The sequence below is a fragment of the Diabrotica virgifera genome, chromosome 4, assembly GCF_917563875.1.
Source record: "Diabrotica virgifera virgifera chromosome 4, PGI_DIABVI_V3a".
Classification (NCBI taxonomy): domain Eukaryota; kingdom Metazoa; phylum Arthropoda; class Insecta; order Coleoptera; family Chrysomelidae; genus Diabrotica; species Diabrotica virgifera.
In genome coordinates, this window is record NC_065446.1 from 30,936,516 (window position 1) to 30,958,653 (window position 22,138).

The 22,138-nt window shown below is 32.5% G+C and overlaps 1 protein-coding gene across 1 annotated transcript; it reads right to left on the reverse strand.

Moving 5' to 3' along the window:
- Positions 1-3,011: 3,011 nt before the first annotated feature.
- On the reverse strand, positions 3,012-11,566 carry LOC114335834 (dolichyl-diphosphooligosaccharide--protein glycosyltransferase subunit DAD1). The gene is made up of 2 exons (XM_028286123.2): positions 11,092-11,566; positions 3,012-3,208 (listed from the first exon to the last, which is right to left on the reverse strand). Exons 1-2 carry the CDS (start codon positions 11,297-11,299, stop codon positions 3,078-3,080), a joined length of 339 nt encoding a protein of 112 aa, XP_028141924.1. The 5' UTR covers positions 11,300-11,566; the 3' UTR covers positions 3,012-3,077.
- Positions 11,567-22,138: the final 10,572 nt, after the last annotated feature.

Sequence of the window (22,138 nt, forward strand, 5' to 3'; positions counted from 1 at the left end):
AGTTTCCATTAATATATGTTTCTTGCAATGTGTATCAGAGATTGTATGTCGTTAATCCCTGTCCATTGCCTTGTTATTCGGAGCCAGGACAGTATCTTGCGTCCTATTCCTCTATTCTCTTCAATTTTACCCTCGTTTATAAGTTGAAGAAACTGGTATTTTTCGTTTCGCATGATGTGACCCAGATACGCCGTTTTCCTTTTCTTGATGGTTTCGAAAAGTTGGCGTTCTTGGTTAATTCTGTTAAGGACTTCTACATTTGACCTTTGCTGTCCACGGTATCTTTACGATACGGCGATAAAGCCACATTTCAAAGGGTTATATCCCTCGTTTTGAGTGTCCAGCCCTCTAAGCCATACATTGACGTCCTTGATATTGGCGTTACACCTCGACGCACAGAGCGGCACATACCTTACCTTGTCTATTCTTATTATGTCTATCATGAAAACTCATATTCTGATATTTTGGTAATGCTCTGACGTCAGAAATCTTGAATGACGTACGTCTGTTTTTGTAAAATATATTTTTTTATATATAATTTGTATTTTTATATACAAATATATAATTTGTAGAATAGAATAGTATACATGAACATCGTGAAAATAATGTGCATTTAGACCGCCAAAAGTATACCATAGACGGAACAAAGTTCTTGATGAAGTTACAGATGAGCATAAAAATATGATTCATCCGATGGTTCACAGTTGTTTCGTAGTTAATGAGCTTGGAAAATTATTTGGATTTTTAATGTTAAAAAAATATAAAACATTGAATACTTTGGACAAATCATATTTTCGCTTTTTATTGAAATTAGTTTGTTTTTACACCAAGAAAAGATGCTGAAATAGTGTGTTAGTGAGGCAACAATAGCAACAAGCGCGGTCCAAGATTGCGGCTGTAATTTTGAATATTTTGTCGAGATAATTGGCACACATATTTGTAATATAATAAAGAATGGCGGTACAGAGCCCAATTTGAGAAATATGTTAGTATACAGGGTGTCCAGAAACTCTACCGACAAACGAAGACAGGAGATTCTTCAGATAATTTTAAAATAATTTAACCCAATTCACTTAGTCCGAAAATGCTTCCTAAGGGAGCTAGAGCTCTTTGAAGATGGCGTCTTGTAATTAGTTTTTCTTGAATACCTCCAGAACGCTTCTATTTAGAAAAACAAAAATTGGTACGCGTATTTATCTTCAAGATATGAATCTATCCATCCATTGCAAATTTCTAGTACCGATCATAGGCGTCCGTTTTGGGTAGGGCAACAGATATTTTATCGCATAACTTTTTTATCTTTAACTTTTATGCATTTCTGACACTGGATTATTAAATTGTGAAGTATTCTAGTACTAAAAGGTACTCATGTTTTAAATCGGTAGGACACACCGTTTTCTAGAAAAATTGATATGAACATTTTTCGCTTTCTGAATTAAAAAAAAAATAAAAAAAAAAACTGTTTAGAAAGACGAAAACTGGTACATTTATTTATATTCCAGAGATAAATCGATTTCATTAATTGCGAATTTCTAGTACTGGTCATAGGCGTCCGTTTTGGGTAGGTCAACAGTTATTTTATAGCATAACTTTTTGTCTTGAATTTTCGAGCATTTTTGACATTAGATTATTAAATTATGAGGTATTCGAGTACTAAAAGTTACTCTTACTTTATGTTGGTAAAATACTTCGTTTTTTGTAGAAAAGTTCTTTCAATTTTTTTTTTTCAAATTCCAAAAACGAAAAACTTTCAAATCGATTTTTCTAGAAAACGGTGTGTCCTACTGACTTAAAGCAGGAGTACCTTTTAGTACTAGAATACCTCACAATTTAATAATCCGGTGTCAAAAATGCAAAAAAGTTAAGGGCAAAAAAGTTATCCGATAAAATACCCGTTGCTCTACCCAAAACGGACGCCTATGACCGGTACTAGAAATTTGCAATGGATGGAATCGATTCATCTCTGAAAAGTAAATATGCATACCAATTTACGTTTTTCTAAATAGAAGCCTTCTGGAGGTATTTAAGAAAAACTAATTTCATGACGCCATCTTCAAAGAGCTCTAGCTCCCTTAAGAAGCATTTTCGGACTAGGTGAATTGGGTTAAATTGTCTTAAAATTATCTAAGGAATCTCCTGTCTTCGTTTGTCGGTAGAGTTTCTGGACACCCTGTATATGTGGAAATTAATCTAAAACTAAATAAAATATTGCAAAAAGGAGCCTGTACCGCCATTAATAAGAACAAAAAAATAAACTTTTTTATCCCATGCCTAGATTTTGTGTCATATTGGACCTAGTAAAATTTTTTATCTCTAACAAGAAATCGAACATATTGACTATATAACTGGTTAGTCATCCACATAGAGAAAGTGTCGCTGTCATTTTGACAAACCTGCGCCAGATTTCTGTTCTGTTATCTGCATAGGGATTACGAATCGTATCCGCCATGTTTTGCCGTAGCGTGTTCATAATCCCTATGCAGATAACAGAACAGAAATCTGACGCAGGTTTGTCAAAATGACAGTGATACTTTCTCTATGTTGACTAATCAGTTATTTAGTTATATGTTAGGCACATACTAACATATTTCCCAAATTGGGTTCTGTACCGCCATTCTTTATTATATTACGAATATGTGTGCCCAATATCTCGACAAAATATGCAAAATTACAGCCGCAATCTTGGACCGCGTTTGTTGCTACCTGTTGATCGACACTGTTGCCTCTTATAATATCGTGGAAGCTTTGATCCTTGCGATATATAAAGCAATATAAACAGGAAAATCGAAGTATCTTCTACCTAGAAGTGGGTCAACACTGACTGGCTATACTGTTGACAAAGTTTGAACTGGTATGTCAATTACCACTGCTCGACAAGCATATCTTGAAGGTCTACCTACAGGACTGAGACTAGGAATTTTTGGGAAAAAGTGGTCTTCCATATATTTTTATGTCCTGAGGATTTCCAGTGGTGCACTACTATTCATTGAATTCATTTTCAATTAAAAAAATTATACAAAAAAAAGTAAATTTTATTGAAAGTAATACATGTTTTTACTTACAAGGAATATTTAAAATTAACCAATGAAATTCATAACTACTAAATGAAGTACAATATGGGCAAAAATGAAATCAGCAAATCCTCGTTCTGGGCTAATTCCACTAAACTGACTTTTATTTTCTGGATTTACTTGAAGTCTAAGGCAAACTGAAAAAAAAATTTAATTAGAAATTGCACATTGAAAAATAATCAATAAACAATATGTTTATTGATTATTAATTCAAGTTATTGAATATCAGTAACACACTTATCCCTGCAATAGTCTCACATTTAACTCTGCAGACAGACTCTCGCTTCATGAAAAACTGTTTTCTATATTTTAATTGTTTTGTCCTGGATTAGTTAGTGAGTCTAGGTACCTTCTGGCATTGGTACTGTTCTGCTTAAGTTTGTATTGAATCTCTAATGTAATGCATTGATCCACTATTAGAATGATTGCAAGAAGTTGGTTTAAATGAGAAAGACATCAAACTACTAAAAAACTTATAATGGAACCAAAACACCAAAATTAGGATCGAAGGTTCCACGTCTGCAGAAGTGGAAATTAGAAGGAGAGTTAGATAAAGATGCGTCTTGTCACCCCTGCTATTTAATCTTTATTCCGAGTTTCTATTTAAAGAAGCACTGGAGAACTCCAAAGATGGAGTCCATGTGAATGGTGTAAAGATCAACAGCATCAGATATGCCGATGATACAGTGTTGATTTTTGGATTCTGACTTGGGTCTACAACGACTTATCAATAGGACCAACACACTCTGTGAGCAAATCAATATGAAAATAAACATTAAGATAACCAAAGTGATGTCAATCTGAAAAAACCAGAATGTACTTCAACCTTGCACAATAAAGTGGCACATTTTAGAACATGTCAATAGATATAGATATAAGTACCTGGGGTATTAGATCGATACCAATGTAAATCCTGATCTATGAATAAGATCGAGAATAGAACAGGCCAGAAAATCTTTGGAAAAATCCAAAGTCTACTTTGTGATTCTCAAATAAAAGTCGAAATTCAACTAAGTTTACCGAAATGCTACATCTGGTTAACTCTTCTCTATGTAGTTGAAAGGTGGACCCTTAAAACATCAACTGTAAATATATTGGAGGCCTTTGAAATGTGTATCTACTGGAGAATCCATAAAATTTCATGGAAATTGAATACCTCGAAGAAATGCTGCATAGAATAGGTACAGAATGAGAACTTTTCAACACAGTGAAAGTTAGAAAAACATCACACCTAGGCCACATACTGAGAAATAATAAATACCAATCGTCATTCTCTTTGCCTTATCCCTATGCAGAATCGGCTTCCCTAATTTCATTTCTCCACGCAATTCTATCTTGGGTCATATCAATATTAATCCCCTTTACCAACATATCTTGCCTAATCATCTCTTCCCAAGTCTTCCTCTCCTACTCCTTCCAGGAATCTGCACTTCAACAATTCTTCATATTGGGTGATTAACATCTCGACGTTGAACATGACCAAACCATCTCAACCTATGCTCTCTCATTTTGGCATCAATTGGTGCCACACCTAGACTTCCCCTAATATACTCATTTCTAATTTTATCCTTCATTGTCACTCCACTCATCCATCTAAGCATTCTCATTTCCGCCACATGCATTCGTTGTTCCTCTTTCTTTTTCAGTGCCCAACATTCAGTTCCGTACATCATAGCCGGTCTTATGGCTGTTTTATAGAATTTTCCCTTCAGCTTCATTCGAATTTTTCTGTCACACAACACACCACTCGCTTCTTTCCACTTCATCCATCCAGCCCTAATTCTACTGCATGCATCTCCATCTATTTCTCCATTACTCTGTAATACCGATCCTAGGTACTTAAAACTATTGCTTTTCACAATCATTTCACCATCCAAAGATACCATTTTATTTGTAGTGACTCCATCTTTAAATGAACATTCCAAATACTTTGTTTTTGTCCTACTAAGTTTTAAACCTTTTTCCTCCAGAGCTTGTTTTCACTGTTCCAGTTTTTGTCTCGTTATCTCTCAAAATTTAATCAGTTACGAACTAATATTTAGTGGATATATTATTCTATTGATCCTGTTGCAAACTGGAGTTGTCGGGTCTAACAGTTATAATATCTTATTGAATACTCTTCAATAACGTGGTCGATGGATTGGTTTTCAACATCTTTCTCAGACTCATATAAATGGTTAATAAGTTAAACTATAAAGATAGTCAAAAGGTTTTACCAATTAAAATAATCGAATACCTTTTGATCCTCCAGACAACATGTTTTCATTGGTACCTGAAATCATGTATGGTGGGTCTAAATACTAAAATTACTAAGGGAGTTAGACAGGGCTGCATTTTTTCACCACTGCTGTTTAACCTACACACGGAACAAATATTTGTAGAGTCACTGGAAGCGTTGAAATTTTTCTGTCACACAACACACCACTCGCTTCCTTCCACTTCATCCATCCATAACATGTTCAACTAATACTACTAGGACTAGGAAGGAAAAGAATATTGTGGCTAAGAACTAAGAAACATCCGACAATGAACAGGAATAAATTTTGAATAGCTAATAACATCAGCTGAAGGCAGACAAGAGTTTGCAATTGTAGTAGCCAACCTTAACCGAGGAGATGGCACTTTAAGAAAAAGAAGAATCTCTAATGCAGAGGTTCCCAACCTTTTTTAGCTTGAGGCACATTAACTTAAAAACTCGTTCAGCCACGGCATACTTGAGTAAATAATAATCTCTTTAATGAGTAATATAGCGGCACACCTACAGGGACTTCAGGGCACACCAGTATGCCGCGGCATTAATTAACTGCTCTAATGAGTTCACTTACTCTGAGTATTATTATCAACTGCAGAGTGTGAGTCTACAGTGACTATTAGTATACTGTTCTTATCTGAGTGGCTGTACAAGTTTGACTAAGTTTTATTTAGATTGTAAGTAGGTGTTGAAATTTTACAATAAAAAATATTTAGGTAATATGGCTGAAATAAGAAAGCAAAACCTATATGGTAAGGTTTTAATCAACATACAATTGTACATAATTCAAACAAAATCAACACGAGTATAACTTGGCAGTGATACTGACTATCGTCAAACACTGACAGAATAAAGTAGTCTTTATGCTTATATAATATTTAAAGTCTACAGCCAATGCAGCAGTGGCGGCCGTTCAGGGTCGGCAGTGCCGACCCACACATTTATAGATATAGATTTTTTTAATATTTAATTTAATCAGAGTTGATGTCATTTGTATCTGTGAAACAAAAACAATCTGTCAGATAATACAGACTGAATTTTATTCATGCTTTTTAAAAGGATTCGGCCAATCCGAGCGTTAAGTGATCCCTGCGCATAAGAGACTTTTCAAAAAATGAATGATCCGAGCCATTCATCTGACTGTTTTCGGCAAGCCTACCCCAGCTTATCTCGAGCTTGATGATTTACACGTAAAACTCAACTAAATATGAGTCGAAGAGCAACCAAACGTATATTTCTCTCCGTAGGCATTAAGCGGCAGGTACGGTACATTTAAATCTGCCGATGTATCATTTGGGAGCATCGGCAGAAATTGTAAACAATAATCACGCCGTTTTAAGTCGAGGCGGCAATTTTGAAAGCGGTGATATCTCGATTCGTGAAGCAATCGGTTTGAGAACTTTATTAAATGATTACCCTTTTAATATTCTTTTAAATATTTTTAAGAAAGTGTTTGCCAAACCCATTTGATATTCATTGTTGTTCAAAATCAGTCAATTGTCATTATTTATTCCAAAAATAAAATAAGAAAGCTGGTGCAAAATCTCAGATATTTTCGTAATGATAGAAGTTTCCAATATATATGCAGAGACGTTTTGGATTCGCTTGATATTTTCAAACCACCCCAAAAAAGACAAAGGCATGATACATATTTCGAAAAACGAGTATATTTTGAAATTTTGGATACCTGCTATTAAGCAAATAGATACTCGTTTTTCGAATTTTGAAGATTTGCAAATTTTTGACCTCTTTGATAATTCAAAATTTAAAAGTTACCTTTGCCAAAAAAGTTTCAATATATTTATTTACAAATTACTTAAAATTTATGATGATTCAAATATTTTCGGAAAGTGGGATAAGTTACAAATATGTATAATTTTATATAGTAATTACTGCAATTCACTACAACAAACTGTTCATAAATTCTCTTATTACCACTAATTTCTGCCTCAAATGAACGGGATTTCTCTTGTCTCAAAATAATCAAAACGTATTTTAGAAACACTATGAAAAGAGAGAATGTCAAGTAAATCAAACAAAAAAAAAACAAAAAAATCTCCTATGATGATTTAAGCCTTTTAATTAGATGGTATACCTATGTAAGGTGACAAAAAATTTTTGCCGACCCTGTCTCTTAAGGCCACGAGCCGCCACTGCAATGCAGTACCAAGGAGGTTAATAGCACATCATTCTCCCACACTATAGTCTTCCAAATACTGTGGTAGATGACGAATTCTTTCAGATCTTCTATGCGCTTCTGAAGGAGGTGATGAGCTTCGCATAGCCTGAGTGTACAGATAATTGAGGGCAGCAGCAAAGAGGAGGAAATATGGAAATGGATAATACTTGCTAAAAAAGTATAATTCTCTGTCGCAGGTGTTTGGCTCCAAAGACATCTATGGTGAAGTTTAAAATATATAAAACCAGTATGACCAACATTAACATAGCATAGAAACATGGATCATGACAGAAAAGGCAACAAACCTTATCAATACTTTTGAAAAAAGATGCGAGGATATTGGGACCCATTGGTAACAATAGTATATGGAGAATAAGGTTCAACCACAAGTTATACTAATATTATACAGAACCCTCTGTAGCAAATTATTGCAAAAATACAAAGATTGTGTGGGGCAGGCAACTTACTGTCAATACTGATGGAATGGGCATGAAGCGAATTTAATGCAGCCAGGATGAGATAGCGTAGTCAGGGAAGGATGGAAGATAATCGCCATCTTTCTTAAACAAGAAAATTGATAGTGATAGTCAGGGTTGCCAGATTGGTGTATTTTCTCACAATTTTGGAGTAATTTGAAAGCGTCTAGGGGAATTTTTCTAAGCAGAGGGGGGACAATTATCAAAGATTTTAAGAAGTCATGGTAAATTAAATTTGCGAACATACATAGGCCTGTATATTATACTCTCATATGAGGTGTCTATAAGCCAAGGGGTACAAGTGCAATTTTGTTTAAGTTGGAGATAAGTACACAGTAATAGATAGTTAATAACCATTTTAACGTTGTGGCCAAAGGACACAAGTGAATTTAAAACCAATAGTGACATCTATGGGTATTTCACTTAATTCCTGAAAATAGTTTGTTTATCATTTGGCAGCCATTGGATATAAGTATGCTTATATCCCTTGGCCTCCAAACAAGTGTTAGTTATATCGTTTGGCAGCCAACTCATTAATACTTGTTAGATTAGTGGTACAATGTGTTAAAGTTCATACCAAACTTCTTTCAGTGTGTCATTAATTTTGATGTCATAAAGGATTTTAAGAATGTCACAAATCATTGCATCATATTTTAGTTAATGCGAGTTGACACGATCCAAGTGTACTTGGAAAAAGAAAGAAAAGCTGAAAGAGAAATGTTTGTACCAGAACACTGGGTAGAGATGAAGACCAGTTCAAAATTTGTGGCTGTTAGGATGAAAGACCAGGATTTTGTTAATCCAGATACACTCCGGCAGATTCAACATAAAGGTACTGTACCGGGAATATGAACCATGCAGTGGCTTAACTTCTACAGAAATTTGTCTTGCCAACAATGGGAAGGACAACAAATCACACATCAAGGAACCAGACAACTGCTTCGATAGCGAAGATGACTATTAATATAAATAGTCTATGATAGATATTAATAGTCTATAACTATTATAGTTAAGTTTACTTCTAGTGTTGTTTCCTACTTTTTGCATTTTTATGCCAATTTTTAATTTTTTTTTACAAAAATTATTTGTTTTATTGATCAAATTGTATTTAGAAGAATAAAGATACAAGTACAGAGTACAGTACAAGTATTTAGTTGGAAGACAGTGGGTATAAGTGCTGTTTTTTATTCTAAAGTATCTTATAATGAAATAGTTTTGATGTTTTACTAATCCTCTCTTCAACATCTTTGTCCTGTCTTCCATTATTTTCGATTGTAACGCCTAAGTATTAGAAATGGTTTGCTTGTTCTATTTCCTTTCCATTAATTTGCATATTTATTACGACTGGTTCTTGCCAGGTTCTTAAACAAGAAAGAAATCACAAGAAAAACCAAACTAACTGTATTCAACACCATATATAAACCAGTGCTTACATACGGTTAAGAATCATGGATACTAACTAGAAAACTAAAAAGTAAGATACAAGCCCTAGAAATGAAGTATTTACGAAGAGTTAGAGGAGTGACAATGAGAGACAGAATAAGAAACACAGATATACGCACAGATCTTAAGACAAAATTAGTACTTGAGTATATTGAAGAAAAACAACTAAGTTGGTGGGGACACTGGGACACATGAAAAGAATGAAAGATAACATACCAGTGAAGAAAATATGGGAAGCTAGGATACAAAAGAAAAGAAATAGAGGAAGACCTAGAGAAGATTGGGATACAGTAGTCGCTAAAATCATCCAAGGGAAGGGGAAAACAATAGCAGAAGCAAGCAGATTAGCATACAATAAGAAACAATGGTCAACATTTGTACACGTGTGAAAAGACTTGTCAGTCCCGACACTGAAAAGTAAAAGGGACTCGACTATATATACAGTAGAACCTCGATTATCCGTGCTCCTCGGGACTGGACGTTGGCAAGGATAATTGAAAAGCATGGATAATCCGAACATTTATTTCTTACTGTAATACATATGTACATATATCCATACATATAGCCCTGCATTAAAAAGACAACAGAAAAAATAAATCTTTCATTATGAGTCTTGCTCTCCGCATATAGAGTTTTCGTCGAGTGATTTGCAGTGACGCTATTTTGATAAAACCTCAAAAATGCAATTTAAGTAATAGAAAATCATAGCACAGATAATCCGCAACCCGGATAATTCTCACACGGATAATAGGGGTTCTACTGTATATACTATCTTATAAAATGCTAAGTTTTTTTAAATCTGATATAATTGTACTATTACATAAAAGTTTTTGAAGTTAACAAGACCAGCCAGTGACCAACTATTTTGAAAAACAAGCAGTAGAATTTAGAAAAGGTGTTAAACTTTTAACTTGATTTTCTCAAAACTACTAAAAATGCACTTGTATCCCTTGGCTTCTACACACACACACACCTTATATAACCGAAGACCATAGGACCTATGAATTATTTCCAGGGGCTCTGTTGATAAGTAGTATAATTTTGGTTTACTGTTCTCTACATTTGACTACTAGTTTATTAAAATGCAGCAAAAATTTAGATTTGGGGGATTTGAGCTTCAATTTGAGGGAATTTCAGTTTCTACGTGGGGGATTTATAAAATCAGATCTGGCAACTCTGGTGGTAGTTGTAGCAAATTTTCCCCGGCATTCTCTGTCTCTCTCTTGTATGCTGGCCGCAATCTCGCTTCACTGTTTGAATGGGACGGGGCCATTCCATCAGTATTGACAGTTCATTGGGGGCAGGTCACCTCATAAAACTGGATAATGACAGAAAACCTAATAGAATAACTGATAGCAGAACTGTGGTGGAACATCAACCAGTAGGAAAACCAAGTAAGAGGTGGATAGACGAAATGAGAACTAATACTGAAGAGATATTGAGGGTAGACATCTGGAGGCGAGCAGTTGGGACAGAGTTACTTGGAGGCGGATGCTGGGGAGGTCAGGGCCTGACTTAGGCTGTAGCGCTATAGGAAAGAGAGAGTTAATTAAACTCTATAACTTATTTTAATCATTATTTGTTCCATTCCCAATGGCTAAAAGCATAGACGTTTTCCAATATGTTTTTTGGTGTACATTCATAGTCATTATAGTGTAAAATTGAACTTACCGGCCAAGACAAAGCAGCTGACATTGGAGATAAATCCGCTAAGAAAGGAATTAAACGGGAATGTACCAACCAGCAGACAATAAACAAATTGGATAATGCCGGTCAATAAAATATAAAACAGATAGGCATCAATTACTTTCAACTTCTTTGAAGTTTTACTTTGGTATTCATTATAAAATTTAGAAATTATTTTAGTAACCTGAGCCATATTTCAGAAATTCAAGAGGTTTTGAATATGTGAATGTACGAAGAAACGTGTAATCTTCTGATAGGATATTTTGTCAAAAATGATGCAAAATGATGTCAATGAAGTAAGTGTCACTGTCAGTTTGTTGTAACTTGTCACTGTCACCCTGTCACTTGAAACGCCAATCTACAAATGATCTACAACCATAACTACCGTTACCTAGTAAACAATGAGTAAACAGTAGAATGATTTTCACAAATAGTACCCATCATGGTAGTACAGTAGTACCGTTGTAGTACAATAAACCCAATAAACTATGGTACAATGTTAACCATCAAACAAATCGGGTTAAAATCAATCGATATTTCTTTGAAATCAACCATTCAACATTGAACGATTTTGTGTTTCGCGGTTTCTTCTTCTTCTTCTTGGCTTGCATTTTTGTATCTAAAATAATGTCAAATGTCACTTGGTTGAGTTGTCTGTGTGTTGTTCTTTGTTCTATGGATTTTGTCTAAATCCTGACCCACTACTTTGCGCGGTGTAATTTGGGTTGCCTATATAAACTTGAATCGGAGAAATGGGGCTTTGAGTTATTTAAAAAATATTGGTACATTCCACGGTTATTAGTATTCGGTAGTCTTGTCCGACGGTGGTGGGGAGACTTATATTTTTGACTTTACGTCACAAGAGTTTACATTCCCATATTTTTAAATTACTTTCGATCATTGAATGTGTGTTATTGTGTATATATGTGTATTATTTGTGTTATTATGAAATAATAAGACACATAGTACACATTTTATCTTATACCGGGTGGCGAATCGTAAAAAGGGCCATAGGAAACTCAATGTAAAGTTCTGAATTGTTGAATTCTTGCTTCCCTAATTATTCTACATCAAAAGTCATGAGAGAATACTTGTAGAGAATTAAAATCTGTATTAAAATCAAAAGTTAAAATTGTTCTACGATTTAAATGCATTCCAAAATTTTGAAAAATATGATACATTTGCCACAATAGGTATGCGTGTAAAAGTAAGGCCACACGTTACTATTTAACTGACAGTGCTCACACCATTGACTGAATAAAAAAATCTTTATTATTAATCCTTTCTCCGCAACTGAGGGTATCTTATCAACTGTATTGTTTTTAAACAATAGATGATAAAATAAAAATATTGACAGTTCAAAAATGTGAACATTATTGCATTGTGTGTGGCCTAAGTTTGGGCTGAAAACTAAAATGTATTACATTTTTACAAAATTTTGGAATATGTTTAATTACGTAGACCAATTTTAACAGTTATTTCCAATACAGATTTCAATCCTCTTCAAATAGATGTCTTTTGATGTAAAATAATTATTAGGGAAGCTGGAATTCAACAGTTCAGAATTTTACATTTGAGAATGCAAAACTTTGACGCATGTCAAAATTCTCAATGTGTTTTAATTGTATTCATTTTTATCGAATATTGAGAAAACTAATAAATATTTTTGAAAAATTTAAACTCAGAATGAAAGACTACATTATTACCGAGGGCTGAAAGTCCCTGAAAACTTCTATAATGTTTATTTTAATAAGTTACAGGGCTGAAAATAAAAGAGAAGTGTGATATTTAATTTCAAATATTTCATTCAATAGAATCTGCTTGTTTATTCTAAGGGGCTTTCCGCCCTCGGTAATAATGTAATCTTGCATCCTGCGTTTAAATTTTTCTAAAATACTTGGTTTTCTCAGGATTCGAAAAAAATCATATTACGATTCAAATGATAGTAAACTCTCGTGACGTAATCTCACCCTTAATGTTCATTGGTTAGTCGATTTAGGCAACCGTAGTAATGTCTAAGAACCGTGGGTACATTCCATGTCAAATCACTCAGGCAAAAAATTTTGGATCTCCGATTTGTCGGACTATTTCACTCATCTTAAAATTTTCACATAATCTGACCAATCACAAACCAAAGACAGCTTGTGTTATCGCGAAAACACCAACTGTCTTTCAATTGTGATTGGTCTATCAGCTTCGTGTTTTCAACGACGTAACCATGGATACCGATCGCAAAGCAAAGTTTAACGTTTGCCAAAAAAATTATTGTAGCTGTATACGCTGTGAGCTCGTACGTAGAGGGGATATTTACAACTTCGCGAGAGCCAGTAGTGGCAAGTCTGTAAACGTTTACCGGAAATTTGACATAAATGTCAAAGTGATTAATTTAAAATTAAAATTAAAAACATTAATTATAAAAAATATTAGTTGGTCCAAGCTGTGGTATATATTTTTACCTTAAATATACTTACGTTTTAAATACTGAATTTAAGTTTTTTTACTGTTCCGTAATATGTAATTATAAATTATTCTAATAATGTTAGCGCCATCTACACGATAATTGTGGAAGTATCCGAAGTAAGAAATTCATATTTTATCAATAGAACGTCAAAATGATTAGCAAAATCTTAAAAAAGTCGATTACAATTTAATTACTTTTTTGCGTTGTAAGTATTAAGCGATAACAATTAAATAATAAATTTAAAAATTACCGGTGAAAGTTGAATTAGTAATCCGCTAGGAGCGCCACCAGCGAAGCTCAGAGCGTATACGCTGTGAGCTTCGCTGGTGGCGCTCCTAGCGGATTACTGGAATTATCTTTCACCGGTAATTTTTAAATTTATTATTTAATTGTTATCGCTTAACATTTACAACGCAAAGAATAAATTAAATTGTAATCGATTTTTTTAAGATTTTGCTAATCATTTTGACGTTCTATTGATAAAATATGAATTTCTTACTTCGGATACTTTCACAATTATCGTGTAGATGGCGCTAAGATTTTTAGATTAAATTATAATTACATATTACGGAACATTAAAAAAACTTAAATTCAGTATTTAAAACGTAAGTATATTTAAGGTAAAAATATATACCACAGCTTTGACCAACTAATATTTTTTATAATTAATGTTTTTAATTTTAATTTTACATTAATCACTTTGACATTTATGTCAAATTTCCGGTAAACGTTTACAGACTTGCCACTACTGGCGCTCGAGAATTTGTAAATATATCCCCTCTACGTACGAGCTCACAGCGGATACGTCAAAATGAGTCGTTTCGGTGGTACTTCAAACGAAGTTATCACAAACCATACATACTCATAGATGTTTCACGCACAAACCATGCATACATACTCACGTATAACCATAAGTATGTATGGTTTGTGGCACAGACCATATATACTTATAGACGTTTCACGACCATGTTAATCTTTCGGATCGAATTAACGCCATATCTTGATTGGAATGGGAACTAAATTGACAAATTTTAGTTACGTGGGAATTTCAACTTATAAATTTTGCGGGATTTTTGATGAAATTTCGCAGGAAATTAAAACAACAGAAAGACAACTCAATGTTTTATTCAATATTTTACTGAAAACTTCAAATATTCCAATTGGTTTTCAAAATGCTAAACACTACTGCCATGTGTCACGTGAAAGCACTGATGTGTAATATTGAGTTGAATGAAAATTTTTGAAAAAATCTTGTAGGATGATTGTTTAGATAAATATTACCTTATAATCTTTTACAAACTTCCAAAAATATATAGGCCAGAAATATTGATGACATACTTGTCTATTGGAATAAACTGTTTCAGGATCTATTAAATGTTTTTTAAATGTGGAGAAACACAACACGGGATGATCAATGTAAACTAAAAATTCTACTCATAAAAACGGAGAGGAGGTTAATACAATTGATTAATATTGTGATTAAATCTAATTAAAAACGTAACACCACTATAATAAAATAATTAAACCACAAACTGTAAAATAAAAAGTAAATAACAAATTAATTTAATTGTCAACTGTCAGTTGTTAAATATGACAAGAAAATTGACTGACAGCGACATCTCTGGATTGGAATGGTAACTAATTTGCTGTCTTGACCTTGACAATTTACGTGAAACGTCAATGAGTATGTATGGTTTGTGGTTTCACGTAAATTGTCAAGGTCAAGAGAGCAACTTAGTTACCATTCCAATCCAGAGATGTCGCTGTCAGTCAATTCTCTTGTCATATTTAATAACTGACAGTTGACAATTAAATTAATTTGTTATTTACTTTTTATTTTACAGTTTGTGGCTTAATTATTTTATTATAGTGGTGTTACGTTTTTAATTAGATTTAATCACAATTTTAATCAATTGTATTAACCTCCTCTCCGTTTTTATGAGTAGAATTTTTAGTTTACATTGATCATCCCGTGTTGTGTTTCTCCACATTTAAAAAACATTTAATAGATCCTGAAACAATTTATTCCAATAGACAAGTGTGTCATCAATATTTCGGACCTATATATTTTTGGAAGTTTGTAAAAGATTATAATGTAATATTTATCTAAACAATCATCCTACAATTAGATTCTTTCAAAAATTTTCATTCAACTCAATATTACACATCAGTGCTTTCACGTGACACACGGCAGTATTGTTTAAGGCTGTATGACACTATACATTTTCTTGTATCATTTCTAATATCGTTTCTGATATGTCAAAAAAATGCATAGTGTCATACACAGATACAAGAAACGATATCAGAAACGATACAAGAATTTGAGTCAGGCACAGATTATTGTACAAGAACTGCGCCAATTTCTGCGCAAAGAGCAAAAACGTAAAACCTGCTGGTAAAACATCTAAAATGTCATAATTACTTACTCATAATGGCGGCTGAAATGAAAATGGGAATGGGATCATGTATTGATGAATTTATTTGTGTTTTTGTAGGTATTATTTATAAATCTTTTATTGATACTTAATATACCGTTTGGTATGGACTACTGTTCAACTAATAACCATAAATGTATTTAGCTCCTTGTAAAGTTCAAACTATAAATTTAGGTTTCATGGTGCATAATTTTTTAATAGACGAAAATACAATAGTTCCTAATTTGGATCAAACTGAAGATAATGCTAATGAAAATATTTTAGCACACATATCAAAACCATAGAGGTATATATTAACATAGAGAGAGCCTACCTTCCGCGCTTCCTGACGACAAGATCTCATGGACTGGTTTGCTGCATCTCTTTCTAACACATTGTATCGAAAATCTATGATGACATTCAGTGTGAATATAGGCATGGAAGAGGAGGACAACTGTAGCAGCTTTACTATGCGTAAGAGTGAAACAGCACTAATCCAAATAAAAAAGATGGTGTCGTCACTTCGCTCTGAAAGATACTCTCTCTCAGCTCTCTCTATGCTAATATATAACTCTATGATCAAAACAAAATAGAAACACAAATAATCAACCTCAAACAGTCAACGTAAAATTCTGGTTATTAAAATATTAATTAAAAGTTTATAAACTATTTTATAAAATCCTTAAAATCATATGTAGATGCAGTACTACCATAACGTGACACAGGGTGACAAACAAAATTTCGACCAATCAAGTGCCGAATTTCATACAATTTTCCATACAAGAACTTGCATAGTGTCATACAGGGCACAAATGTACGTACAAGAAATGATACAAGAAAATGTATACAAGAAACGATATCAGAAACGATATTAGAAATGATACAAGAAAATGCATAGTGTCATACAGCCTTTAGCATTTTGAAAACAAATTGGAATGTTTGAAGTTTTCAGTAAAATATTGAATAAAACATTGAATTGTCTTTCTGTTTTAATTTCCTGCGAAATTTCATCAAAAATCTCGAAAAATTTATAATTAGAAATTCCCACGTAACTAAAATTTGTCAATTTAGTTCCCATTCCAATCAAGAGATGGCGATAATTCGATCCGAAAGATGAACATGGTCGTGAAACGTCTATGAGTATGTATGGTTTGTGGAAGTTATAAACCAAAACATTGAAGAAAATATACCGAGTAACACAAGAAAATCTAAATCTTATATATGGAGACCACAGCATAATAAACGAGACCAGCAAGGACACTCCCCGATGCCGCCTTTGAAGTTGAAAAGTACAGGGTCGCCATTTTTCGCGTAGTACACCTGTAAATACTTAATATTTACATACTGTCAATGTCACTGCCAAATCTTAAAATTTGTCAGATAGCTTATTCTGTTCCACGGTTATTAGACTTTATTATTAATCTTTATTATTAATACTTTCTCTGCAACTGAGGGTATCTTATCAACTGTATTGTTTTTAAACAATAGATGATAAAATAAAAATACTGACAGTTCAAAAATGTGAACATTATTGCATTGTGTGTGGCCTAAGTTTGGGCTGAAAACTGAAATGTATTACATTTTTACAAAATTTTGGAATATGTTTAGTTACGTAGACCAATTTTAACAGTTGTTTTCAATACAGATTTCAATCCTCTACAAATAGTTTCTAATGTCTTTTGATGTCAAATAATTATGGAAGCTGGAATTCAACAGTTTAGAATTTTACATTGAGTTAAGGCAAAATTGTGACGCATGTCAAAATTCTCAATGTATTTTAATTGTATTCATTTTTTTCGAATACTGAGAAAACTAATAAATATTTTTGAAAAATTTAAACTCAGAATGACAGACTACATTATTACCGTGGGCTGAAAGTCCCTGAAAACTTCTATAATATTTATTTTAGTGAATTTACAGGGCTGAATTGAATATTAATTTGTTTTGTTGTATAATTCACGTTTACAATAATTATGTGATCTATTTGATGTAAAAACTATCATTTATATACTCTTTATAAAATACAGGAATTCAAAATAATATAAACATTTAGACCTTAATAATTAGTACAATTTATGAATTAACATAATATGTAATCAGTTGTTTGTTGTTTGTTTATTTTATTATTTGTCTGTCATAATAAATATAATGTCAGATCAATCAAATACACTGCTCAACATGATCAAATCTTACTAAGAGTCGTATCAGTTTTTTTAGGAACCGGCTGTACATCTCAGTGGTGATGTGATGTGTTGGTTCATCAGTGTTGCCGATGTCAATATATGAAATTATATTAAGCCACTGCTAAATAATCAGATTTTGCCAAAAATTATGTTAAAATTTTTTATCTTGGTTGTTTCTAAGGGTAATAAAAATACGTTAAGAAAAAAGCTATTTTATTCAACTTGTTAATTCAAAAATACTTGTAACAAAATTATATGTAATATATTATACTATAATAAAACTACATCTGGAACGCTTTCAAATAATATTTCCTCATCCTCATCTTGTGAAAATATTTATGTGATTAAAATAATTTAACATTTTTTGTGTGTTTGAAAGGAGTAACATTCTTTTACTCCTTCACTTTTGCTAACACTAATTTAATATTTGCTCACAGATCGCATTTAAACGTCGACAGACAACGATATCTAAGAAAACGTGATTTTTTTATTTCTGTATTGCTGCAGTATCAGTTATTGCACGTAAGATATGCTTTTTGAATATTTTCTGGAATTTCTGCAAAAGATTAACAATAGAATCGCCATTCATCGTCAATATTTTGTGTTATGTCCCAATTATTGACATAATTCCCACAGGCATACGTATAAAATTATGTTAAAAAATATGAATGTCATAAAAGTTAAGTAAATCTGATAATTATGTACAAATCGGCAACACTGTCGATTTTCTACACAGTCTGGTACTACGCACAAAATGGCCGACGATCTGCGCAGTAATAGTGCGCGAACTTTTCCCGCCTACTAGTGTGTCACTGCTGTTGCGTTTTCTATGCTGTGATGGAGACAATTTATGATGTTCTGTGTGGATCGCAACTACAATTAGATGCAGAAAATAACAACGAAAGACTAGCATTCATTCTAAAAGACTGGGCCTTCAACTATTTATTGTTATAGGTAAAAAATAATTATAACAAATTATTTATAGTTATAATAAATATTTCATGATTATGACTAATTGTGAATTATTCAAAAAATGGGTAGATTTGGGTTACCTAGATCAAATGTATTATTATTAAATTCCTTCTTCTCATTCTACTGAATTTTTGACCTATCACTTTGTTCGTGAAATAGTCTAATAAAATACCACTCGTGATTTAATTGATCTTATAAGTCTGTCTTTTATTTCTAAACTCAACTGAGTTGCTTAAAGAAAACACCACTCGTCCTACGGACTCGTGGTGTTTTCAAGCAACTCAGTTTCGTTTAGAAGTAAATCGACAGACTTATCGCGAAAATTGAATCACTAGTGGTATTACTATTGAAAACACTCTGAAAATTGGTACATAGATTAATAATATAGTATTACCGGAAATTGGTATTGGTAATATTGGTATAATAATATACGCTGTGAGCTCGTACGTAGAGGGGATATTTACAAATTCGCGAACGCCAGTAGTGACAAGTCTGTAAACCTTTACCGGAAATTTGACATAAATGTCAAAGTGATTAATTTAAAATTAAAATTAAAAACATTAATTATAAAAAATATTAGTTGGTCAAAGCTGTGGTATATATTTTTACTTTAAATATGCTTACGTTTTAAATACTGAATTTAAGTTTTTTTAATGTTCTATTAATCTATTAATCCATTAATCTTAGCGCCATCTACACGATAATTGTGAAAGTATCCGAAGTAAGAAATTCATATTTTGTCAATAGAACGTCAAAATGATTAGCAAAATCGTAAAAAAATCCATTACAATTTAATTACTTTTTTGCGTTGTAAATATTAAGCGATAACAATTAAATAATAAATTTAAAAATTACCGGTGAAAGTTGAATAGTAGTCCGTTAGGAGCGACACCAGCGAAGCTCACAGCGTATACGCTGTGAGCTTCGCTGGTGTCGCTCCTGGCGGATTACTAATCAACTTTCACTGGTAATTTTTAAATTTATTATTTAATTATTATCGCTTAATATTTACAACGCAAAAAAGTAATTAAATTATAATCGATTTTTTTAAGATTTTGCTAATCATTTTGACGTTTCTATTGATAAAATATGAATTTCGTACTTCGAATACTTTCACAATTATCGTGTAGATGGCGGTAAGATTAATATATTAATTTATAATTAGATATTACGGAACATTAAATAAACTTAAATTCAGTATTTAAAACGTATTGTATATTTAAGGTAAAAATATATAACACAGCTTTGACAAACTAATACTTTTTATAATTAATGTTTTTAATTTTAATTTTAAATTAATCACTTTGACATTTATGTCAAATTTCCAGTAATCGTTTACAGACTTGCCACTACTGGCGCTCGCGAATTTGTAAATATCCCTTCTACGTACGAGCTCACAGCGTATACGCTCTGAGCTTCGCTGGTGGCGCTCCTAGCGGATTACTAATTCAACTTTCACCGGTAATTTTTAAATTTATTATTTAATTATTATCGCTTAACATTTACAACGCAAAAAAGTAATTAAATTGTAATCGATTTTTTAAAGATTATGCTAATCATTTTGCCGTTCTATTGATAAAATATGAATTTCTTACTTCGGATACTTTCGCAATTATCGTGTAGATGGCGCTAAGATTTTTAGATTAAATTATAACTACATATTACGGAACATTAAAAAAACTTAAATTCAGTATTTAAAACGTAAGTATATTTAAGGTAAAAATATATACCACAGCTTTGACCAACTAACATTTTTTATAATTAATGTTTTTAATTTTAATTTTAAATTAATCACTTTGACATTTATGTCAAATTTCCGGTAAACGTTTACAGACTTGCCACTACTGGCGCTCGCGAATTTGTAAATATCCCCTCTACGTACGAGCTCACAGCGTATAGCTCCTGCGGGACGTAAAGATAAGATATTTAAGGTCAAAAAATCTTCTTCTTTTTTTCTCAAGATGTTATTTTACGCGATTTTACAGTGATTTGGTGTTTATTTAAACAAATTTGCATTTTCTGTCGTGTATCAATGAAAAACATAATATTTTAATAGAAAGAACTCAAAAATGTCATTATATGGCATTATAACAAGTTATTTTGAATCAAAACAAGTTTTTGATCAAATTTTATAGTGTAAAAAACGTTAAAATACCGTTTTTTACATTTTCCTCCATTCCCAAAATACATCATCATCGATTTGGCTGAAAATTTGCCCACAGATACTCAAAAGATAGGACTTTAAGTGGTTAGAAGGATTTGAATTATATTACAATACCAAAAAAGTTACATGCAGTAATATCAGACTCATGATACTATAAATAAAGTTATGTTATTTATAGTATCATGATCAGACTCAAAAGTATATATTAGTCCAGTCGGGATAGCATTTGACCTTGAGTGCCGAGCTGCCCAAAATTTTATTTTTCTGATCTTTAGGGGAGTCATTAGTAGCCTAAATTTAAAATCACGAATGAATTCCTCCGTTACGTAAGCCGCCATCTTGATTTTAAAGGAGAACCTGTTTTGCTCAATATCTCCGCCATTTTTAACTTTTCGACAAAAATGGTAGGAACTGAAATTGTTCCAAATAAATCGTGTTTACAATTATTACAATTTCTTTTTAACAATTTTTGTCGTGAGGTCGATATTTTCGAGTAAATTGTACTTACAGTAGACGCCTATATTTTTGACTATAATATTGCATGTAACTTTTTTGGTATTGCAATATAGTTTAAATCCTTCTCACCACTTAAAGTCCTATGTTTTGTCTATCTGTGGGAAAATTTTCAGCCAAATCGATTATGATGTATTTTGGGAATGGAGAAAAATGTAAAAAACGGTATTTTAACGTTTTCTACACTATAAAATTGGATCAAAAGCTTGTTTTGAATCAAAGTAACTTGTTATAATGCCATATAATGACATTTTTGGGTCCCCTCTATTAAAATATGTTTTCCATTGATACTTTACGATAGAAAATGCAAATTTGTATAAATAAA

What these genes read in the sequence shown, in the direction of transcription:
- LOC114335834 (XM_028286123.2), bottom strand. Translation starts at nt 11,299, where the DNA reads ATGGCTCAGGTTACTAAAATAATTTCTAAATTTTATAATGAATACCAA. An exon ending in CAGCTGCTTTGTCTTGGCCG is followed by an intron (nt 3,209 to 11,091) that starts GTAAGTTCAATT and finishes TTTTTTTTTCAG; the next exon opens with TTTGCCTTAGACTTCAAGTA.